Source organism: Nicotiana sylvestris, chromosome 8 (assembly GCF_000393655.2).
Source record: "Nicotiana sylvestris chromosome 8, ASM39365v2, whole genome shotgun sequence".
NCBI lineage: Eukaryota > Viridiplantae > Streptophyta > Magnoliopsida > Solanales > Solanaceae > Nicotiana > Nicotiana sylvestris.
The window spans coordinates 225,060,717-225,070,642 of NC_091064.1; the positions used below are offsets into that span (position 1 = coordinate 225,060,717).

The 9,926-nt window shown below is 32.7% G+C and overlaps 1 protein-coding gene across 1 annotated transcript; it reads left to right on the forward strand.

The window, feature by feature from the left end:
- The first annotated feature begins 4,569 nt into the window (after nt 1–4,569).
- LOC104230878 (beta-1,6-galactosyltransferase GALT31A) lies at nt 4,570–9,715 on the forward strand. Its single transcript, XM_009783779.2, has 11 exons — nt 4,570–4,946; nt 5,974–6,073; nt 6,166–6,227; nt 6,357–6,568; nt 6,648–6,711; nt 6,811–6,883; nt 7,535–7,655; nt 8,095–8,182; nt 8,263–8,388; nt 8,492–8,601; nt 9,404–9,715. Exons 1-11 carry the CDS (start codon nt 4,822–4,824, stop codon nt 9,550–9,552), a joined length of 1,230 nt encoding a protein of 409 aa, XP_009782081.1. The 5' UTR covers nt 4,570–4,821; the 3' UTR covers nt 9,553–9,715.
- Nucleotides 9,716–9,926: the final 211 nt, after the last annotated feature.

Genomic DNA, 9,926 nt, shown 5'->3' on the forward strand with positions numbered 1-9,926 from the left:
TGAAAAATTATTCATAGTATATTTCTTCGCTTCTAAATTCCACTCATATCAAGTCAAAAAGGACCAATTGCACGCAAATAATTTTAATCCTCACATCTTAATTATTTTCTTAAGATTTCTAGTTGTTTTTAGGTTAGCAGCATCAGATGTATCTTCGTTCCTAATTATCAATGAAATCCTCCTTTTAGCAAAAAAAAAAAAAAAAGAATTTAATATATGTAGATCCAAGTGTTGTTCTATATATCCTTACTTTCATAAAGAGAAAAATAATAAAAAGACTTTATTCTAAATTTTACAAATAAAGAAGATGCGAAAAAGATTTCCCATTTAATATTCTTATTACCTTGACATTTTGAAATACCCTTTTCCTCTTTTGTTATTTTTCTTGTATTTGTCTACCCGTCATTTTTGCTATCTCTTATCTATCGTTTTTCATCTTGATAATTTTTTTCTCATATAGTTTCACCTTTTCTAAATTTATTCTAACATTATTGTCTAGTTTTTATTTTTTTTCGCTCTCTTTTTCGGTGCTTAACTTTTTCTTATTTCTTTTTTAATATTCATACCCTTCATTCCTTCATAAATGTTATCTTTCCTTCTTAAATACTCTTAATTATACCTCCCTCCCTTCTTATTCTTTCTCCAACATCTACTTTTTAGATCATATGAATCGATAAAGTGCATAGCTACTCTAATGTTTCTCAAGAGTTATTCTTGATTAAAACTTATTTAATGATCTTGCTCTTATAATTTGATATGCCTCTTTCAAATTTCTTTGTTTATATATATTAAAAAATTTATCAACCTCCTTATTCAATAATAATATAATTACAAAAATTATCCTTTATATATAAATTTAGAGAGCTCCAAATATTTTTACTTTTTAAGGATTTACGATGTCTTAAATTATATATGTACAACTCCAATTCTAAAAGTTCCATTTCAAACAAAAAAAAAAAGTAAAAATACAAAGTAGTCGCACAACAAAAAGCCTAAAACAACAGTCTTGAATTGTATTTACATCTTTTGTGTCGCAAAGAGGGTTTTCACTCGCCTCCTATATTTATTTTTGTCACACTGCATATACAAAGTTTATTACTCCCTCCGGTTCACTAAGTGACCAATTTACTTTTTTATTTTTGTTCAAAATAAGTGTCCAGTTATGTAATCAAGAAAGAACTCAATTTGTTTTTATAAAATAACCCTTATGTACATATCCCTAAAAAGTTTTCTTACTCCTCACATTAAATGTTTAATTAGGGGTAGTTTAGTCATAGTAGATATTTTTGTATAGAATTTAGTATTTTTTTAATAGGCGTGTTAAAAGCAAATTGATCACTTATTGTGAATCAGAGGGAGTAGTAGAGTTAGAAACACATTATCAATTTTCAAGTTAGGTTTGTATGAAAGAATAAGTTACATGTTTATTTATACTCTTTTTAAAGAAAAAGTTTCAAATTTTTATTATGTTCGTCTATTATATTTTATGTCATCACCGAGAAGCTAACAAAAAGGAACAATATTGACTTTTAAGACCTATTTTTTATTTCTTACTAATATATCTTCATTCACATGGATTTGTCGTTTTCTACATATAGGGAAGAAATAAAGTGTTCACTTCAAATTTTAAAATTGATGTTAATAGAACATTAAAGTTGAAATACTCTTAATTTCAAGTAGTGCGAGTGGATATGCTGTTATTTTTAATTGGATTAAAGTGAATATAGAATTTACTGACCAAATAGATTGAAGCACCTAATAGCACATAACTATTTCAACAATAATAAAATTGATTAGTCAATATGGTAACGGAAAAATCTTCTGTATTAGTAATTAAACAGAAGATCAAAGCCTAAAAAATGAATGGATCCTAGCAGAGCCCGATTAATTTATTTTAGAAACAAAAAAAGAAATGCAAAAAAAATAATATTTCAAAGAAAGTTGACTACTACATTTTTGTGATAGTTGGGATTATAATGGAAGCAAAAAATCAGCTGGAACGCTTGTAACCTTCTCCTATCACTCTAATGCTCGATTCATCATTTTTCTTCCAATCTATACCTTTTTTATAAAGCAGCTTTCAGTAAATATTATAAATTGCAAAAAGATAAAATAATACATGGATAATTTGATGTTGAAAGTAAAATTTAGATACTAAAATATTTTATAAAATATATTAAGAGTCAATCAGAACATTTTTTACTTTCGTAGTATTATTTTCTTTTTCGTATTCATACCTTTCAACCCCTCTTGAAAATTAAAAGCTATTATCATTTCTCAAACCCACTCTGCGATCAACAGGTACAAGAAAAACAATCTTTTTTTTATAGAGAGTTTGAATGAAAAGTAGAAAAATATTATTAATAAAAAAAGAAGAAGAAAGGTATGTGATGAAAAAGATGTGCCTTAGTATTTATAGTGACCTATACAATTAGTAACGTACATTCGATGTATGAATAGAAACAATAACGTACAATGAGTAATTGTGGTAGAATTAGTATTGAGGTATTAATTGTAATAAATTAGTAATAAATATACAAAGGATAGTTTTCTGAATTAAAAATGAGCAGAATATAGGATGCCTAAAAAAAAATAGTAGGAAGTTTTTCAAAAAAGCAAAATTAAAATAAATGAGTATATTATAGTGATCACTGTTGTAACCGTTCATAGACGGCGTCCTTAGAAATTGCAATTATTAGTAGTAATTGTTGCAACCGTGGCACATTTTTGGGAAGAACATGACTTTTGAGAAAATAATTAAATATAAATATAAATAAATGGAAACAAATAGGGGGAAAATACAAAAGAAAAAGGAAAAAAAGATAAATTGTAATCCTCATCTATGGAAGGTGTCACATCAACTTTACTATTCTCGGAATTATATTTATATATATATATATATTGAGTGATGTAAGTCAATCACATTTATTTTTAATATCAAAATATATTAATCTCGAGACTAAGTCGTGCTTCAGATCTTCTCAGCTCTCAACATTAACAAGTCTTACTAACCAAAACTACAAAATCAATATTGGTCCAGCTGTCGCAGTTATATAATTTTCCTTCATATATCTTCGTTTATGTTGTATTTTTCTTGACAAAGTTGAAGCATTACCATCTCTTGCACGCCTGCTTAGTGCCATCATAGTAACACATTTTAATTTGCTATATATCCCTTACTTCCTCCTGTCTCATAATATGTGTCGTGATTCTCTTGTGCACGTCCCTTAAGAAAGAATAGTTTTTGACTACTTTGCCCTTATTAAATATTTTCTTAATTTATGTGTTATCTCAATCAATGACATTATTTATATTTTTACTAAACGTGAATGCAATTGATTATTAAGGGTAAAAAAATATATATATAATTAATGCATTTTGTGAATATTCATGGCAATTGTGAATGTATCCTCCGCACGTCGGCTTGTCTCGTCTTCGGACACCACTTTGCCTTATTTCCCTGTCGTTTTAAACCTGTAAACTTACTTAACTATCCTCACTCCTTATATATATGCATTCTTTTCTTTTTCTAATTCGACTTTTAAATAAGAAATAGTACTAATCTGTTTTTGTTTGACATTACAGTTTACAGAAATCGTTCCTTGAATCGTCGTTTATACCTTCTGTTATTTTAGCTCTACCTATTTATTTTATATGATGATGTATGACTAGACATAACGTTCAAATTATAAAAAAAAACTTTTGAAATTTATGACCTTGAATATGTCATAAGGTTTGGTGCCTATGAAAATATTTCATTAAGAATAAAATAATAAGTTTGTAATTAAAATTTCAAAATATAAAAAAGTAATATTCTTTTTTAAAAATAAAAAAAATATGGCACATAAAATGAAATAAAAAAGTACTAAATGAGCAATTCAGCCAACAAATAAAAGAAATTTGGACTAAGGTTGAGGTCATAAAAGATTCTAACCTTATTAAAATTGTGTTTGTTACACATGACCAAAATAATACTCCATAAACCTAATGATACCATATTGCTTCAACCTGCTCTACTTGGAATAAGGTTTGGTGTCTACTTTGCATCTAACCTTTTAATAATTAAAATTGTTTTTTAGTTCTAATTGTGATAGCACATTAACTCAAATTTCTGCCAGTTCTTTTATAATTATAAATGCCTAACATGCTAAACTTTCCTTTATTTTTTCTCCTGCTCTTTATTTAAGATAAAAAAACGCTTAACATGCTAGCAATAATTATCCATTCTTAGCAATAATAATAATAATAATAATAATAATAATAATAATAATAATAATAATAATAATATCCACAACAACAACAACAACGACCCAATATAATCCCACAAGTGGGGTCTGGGGAGGGTAATATGTACGCAGACCTTACCCCTACCCCGAAGGGTAGAGAGGCTGTTTCCAGGAGACCCTCGGCTCAATAATATCCATTATTCATTATTGGAATTATTATTTTATTCATAACATCCATTTGTTCAAAGTGGAGGACAAAGTGGTAATTGAAGCTGTTATGACTTTTTGTCTTTCTTGTTGAAATTATATTAATATGTGCAATAGAGGGCATGAAGTCTTGTTTATTTGCAACCTGGTCCCTTCCTTCTCCTGTTTGAGGCTTGGTTTTGAAAATCCATCCCTTTCCCAATACTTTTAGCTTAAAAACATTAGTACGATTGATTATGATACCGCGTGTGCTCTTTTTCCAACAGTTTTCTTGCAATGAGGGTCATTAGTTTTTTGTCCTTAATTTCAAATTGAAAAAAAAAAAAAAAAGTTTCAGCTTCAGCACTGAAGCAGCTTAATTTAGTGTGTGGATTTTGAAAAAGAAAAAATGGGGTTGAAGATAGGAAGCAGGTCAGGAGCGTACAAAGCTGCTGGTGCAAATGGTGTGTCCAGTAAATGGGTATCTGTGTTTTGCATTGCCAGCTTCTGCTTGGGTGTTTTTGTTGTCAACAGGTACATTCTTCTTTAACCGTAATCATCTTTGCTCGAAAACATTTCCCATCTATTTTTTCTTAATTAGTTACATAGTTTGCTTAACGGATCTTGGAGACTTGTTGTTGTTGCAAAATGCGGTCTTTTTAGTATAATGTGATCAAGCTTAGATTTTTAGATTCAAGACCCTTTCAACTTTTGGTTTTTGTATTTTGTGTTGCGGTTTTTTCCTCCGAATTCAATGAGTTGGAGGTTGCGAGTTCGAGTCACCCAAGAGCAAAGGTGGGGAGCTTTTGGAGGGAGGGATGCCGAGAGTCTATCGAAAAAGAGGCTCTCTACCCAGGGTAGGGGTAAGTTCTGCGTATACACTACCCTCCCACACCCCACTTGTGGGATTATGGTGGGTTGTTGTTCTTGTTGATGATGATGATGGATGAATAATTGCCATATTGACACAACAATGGTGCTTTTCAATAATGTTTTAGTATCTTTGCCCATGTTGTATTAAATTGTCAGCAATTCGTTTAGACAATGAGGTTGAAATTGAACACACAAGTTGCCCATCTTTGTTTCTACGTGGACCCTCTGTTTATTTAGAATGATGTATAAAATGGATTAGAGTATAAAGGTTGGTCAATGGAGCTTCTAATTCTTCATTATCTTTACCACCTTTGCCTGTTTTCCTTGGAGAAATGAATTATATTCTTTCCAGAAAAGACAAAGCTACTAATAAGTTCAGAATATTACTGCGACTTTTGGCTTTGGAGACACTGGCGAACTCGTTAGCTTTGACTAACTTGGTTGAAGCCATTGAGATTTTCTGAAATCCTTCAAGTCATAATAAGCTCGCACATTCAGTATCTTTTGATAGTTCAACTTGGATAATGTGGTATGTTAATGATTCATTTGGTGCTGCCAAAATAGAAAAGAAAATGTAACTGAATAACCAAATTTAAGTAGTTGGATTTTATGTGATCTGAATTTCTATGTTAGTTGTCTTGCAACATCTAGTATGACTTGACAACCTGTTGCTTTGCTTTTTTCTTAGGTTATTGACAGTGCCCAGTCCTGTTAGAACTATGGAGGATGCTATATCTGGAGACCATAAGTCACAGGAACTTCGTCCTCTTCTTAAGTGCGAGAAAAAGGTAAGTCAGTAGGAAGGTGACATTCTAGGTTCTCATGGATTAACAAGATAAGTGGATAAATTGATTTTCCGGTGTTGTTGATGTTGATGCAGGATACTTCTCTGGTCGCAGGAGATATCCTCTCCCAAGTTTCAAAAACACATGATGTCATCATGTAACTTTCTGTGCCCTCCTTCAGTTTATAGCTCCCAAGCTAGTGATTATACAACAGAATTAAGTTTTGACTCTCGTCTTTAATTCTACTTAATAATCCAATAGCATTGTGGTGCCACAAAAATTTTAGGGCATTGGACAAAACCATATCTTCTCTGGAAATGAAGCTCGCTGCTGCCAGATCTGCTAAAGCAGAAAAAGAAGAAAGATCTACTGCTGATAGGAAACCAGTAATTGAACCTTTGAATAACCGTCCTAAGGTTTTCTTTGTTATGGGAATCATCACTGCTTTCAGCAGTAGAAAGCGCAGGGATTCAATTAGGGAAACTTGGATGCCTCAAGGTTTAGTTACCAACCTTGTATGAAAATTTCCATACACCACTAAATGTTGTTGGTAACATTGTTTTGATTAACTATATAGGGGAGGATCTAGGAAAGTTGGAAAAGGAGAAGGGCATCATTATACGGTTTGTGATAGGGCACAGGTAAATTGACATCGGGGATAGGATTATTCTTAGAAATGAAATTTGTCATGCAGTCACCATTTTCTTTTCATATTAATAATGGCCTGAGATGATACCCAGTGCAACCCCCGGTGGAGTCTTGGATCGTGCTATAGATGCTGAGGATGCCCAACATAATGATTTCTTACGACTGGTAAGTTCGCTGCTTTAAGTGCATGTCATTTAAAAGCTCTTATCATATTCGATCTCATGCTTTCATGTTTGTCTAATAGCAATTTAACCTCAACTCTGTTTTAGTTTCGCTGAGTTTCTCTTCTACCGTATTCCAGAAGAAGTTAATAGCAAAACGTTTCAATTGTATATGCATGTGGCATTGACAATCTTCCGCCTTCCGGATAAAAAAACATATGGTATTAACAATCTACATTTATACATGCTGTTAATTCTTTTAACAGTTCATGCATTTATGATTAAATATATACTTGTATGAGATTAACAGCTCATGCATTTATGATTAAATATATACTTGTATGAGTGTGTTCATAATTATACATTTTGAAATAGAGGTCCTTTGATTTAGCATGTATTTAATGTTTAGTACAGTGCTCCTTTATTCTTTATCTTCTTTCCTCCTGTTTCCATTTCCATATTGCATTATCTTCACTTTGCAGTATGTCTTGTAATCTTGTTATTTTCAAGTCTATTATCTACGATATGCCTTGATAGTTCTGTCAACACGAGGGAAAGAACAGCAGCCATGTCATAACTCTTTAAAGCTTTGGTTGGATTTTGTGGACTGAGCACTTGACTGTTTTACTACGTGATATAACATCTTGTCTTGCAGAATCACGTTGAAGGATATCATGAGCTGTCCTCTAAGACTCAAATATACTTTTCAACTGTAGCGGCAAAGTGGGATGCTGACTTCTTCATTAAAGTTGATGATGATGTACATGTCAATCTGGGTTAGCACAGACTTATTTGAATTTTTTATCTGAGCAATTGTAGGTTCACATTAATTAGAAGAGTACAACAACTACGCCCTAGCTAGTTTGATTGGCTGTATTTTTACTATCCATGTCGCTCCAATGAGCATGTCAAATCCGATATTTAAAAGCTTAGGTTCTCTAGAGATAAAGGTTCTCAACATTTTCTACTAGCATATGAATCTCTCACAAGATTAATGGACTCATCGTGAACATTGCTACCAATATGACTAAAACTTAATTCCAATTAATTGGTGACGCCTGTGTAGCTTGCTCACAGTGCCGATGCCAAGCCTGGATAAAGTAGGAGGGTTGTGGTAGGTTTATACCCATTGTAAAGCTAAAAAGTCAGTTGATGATGCATCCTCACAACACTAAGTAGGAGAGTGCTTAATACTAATTGCATATTTTGTCACAGGTGTTGTAGGTTCAATTTTAGACCGTCATCGATCTAAACCTCGTGTGTATATTGGTTGCATGAAATCTGGACCTGTTCTCTCACAGAAGTAAGATTGTAGATCCTAATGAGCTTCTACGGTTCTGCTTCTAGGTTAAAATTTCCAATTTTGACATACTTTTTGTGCAGAGGAGCGAAATACCATGAACCAGAATACTGGAAATTTGGTGAGGAGGGAAATAAGTATTTTAGGCATGCAACTGGACAAATATATGCAATCTCCAAGGATTTGGCTACCTACGTATCAATCAATGGGTATACCTCTTGCTTCATAAATTCTTTCTCAAGGTTCTGTTTGTTGCACATCCATGTGCTTTATTGGTTACATACTGTTTATTCATAAAGAATTTCTGTTCAGACACATTCTCCATAGGTATGCAAATGAAGATGTTTCTCTTGGCTCTTGGTTTATTGGGCTTGATGTTGAACATATTGATGAACGAAGTTTGTGCTGTGGAACACCCCCAGGTAAGACGCTAGCGCGTATTTACTTGAATGCTAGCAGAGTTGATGATTGTTGACATAGCTCGTCTAAAACTCAAACAAGTTCTTCATAATTTACCAAAGCCTGGTTGTACTTAGGTATATATATGTTATCGCATGGAAATTTAACTGAAATTCCAATGAAGTATTCACTGCAATTTGCACCTTGCCAAAAGGCATAGAGGCCACTGAAGATATTGATGCTAATTGCACTTACTCTAGTCTAGAGTCCTTAAGTCTTTTTTTGCTGTACGGTGATGCTTCTGCCCTAACTAGACCTCATAGTCTTCCCTACAAGTTCGGGTTTGAAACTTCTTATCAAAAATTGCAAGCACCAACTTCCATTTACGGTCAGTGGGAAACCCAACCCTCATTTCTAATCCATTGAATGATTATTACTCCTTTCTTGCATACATATATTTCCATCATAAACAATAGTGCTTATCTTAGAGAGTGCCAACATAGTGCTTGGACTGAATACGAAGCTCAATGCGAAAATCAACCTAATCCAATCTGTGCATATTTGAAAATTTAATACTTGATTGTGTTATCACTTAGCCTGCATTTCACACATTATTTGGAGGCAACAAGCAGACTCTTCATTAGTTAGGCTTCCACAGGACGATCTTATCTGGTTTGGTCTTATACGATGAGTTTGAACTATTGCTCAAGAATAGTTTAGTCCATTCTTTGTGCAATTCCCCCTGAAGTTTACACACCACTGCTATTGTCAGTGCATTATTACATTCATTTTCGTGACTGGATTATTTGCCTTCTTAACTGAAAGATTGCGAGTGGAAGGCCCAAGCAGGGAACACTTGTGCTGCATCATTCGATTGGAGCTGTAGCGGAATTTGTAAATCAGTAGAAAGGATGGAAGAGGTCCACCAGCGATGTGGAGAGGGAAATGGAGCAATATGGCATACCAGCTTCTGAAAAATATGATTATTGCTTAATTCTTTTCTTCGTTACTCCAATTGTAATGTAAATTTTGTGAATGCAGTTAGTAGCAACAAGAAGCATGTGGTGAGTACACATGAATTGGCCCAATTTTTTGTTTATCAAAACTATGTGACTAGAAATCTGTAATGTTCACTAACTTAATCATGCAAATTGAAACTTTTTAGGCAAAAACGTAGTGGATGGAATTAGTATTCAAGAACTACTGATGTTCATGGAAAATTCCAAAGCCTAAGGGCCAAATATGTTATCACTATTAAGGAAAACTAGTTAAAAATATTGAGGTGTCCTAACCATATACCAATTAAGTACTTGAACCAAAAAGTGGGCATAGGGAGTAATTTATTTGG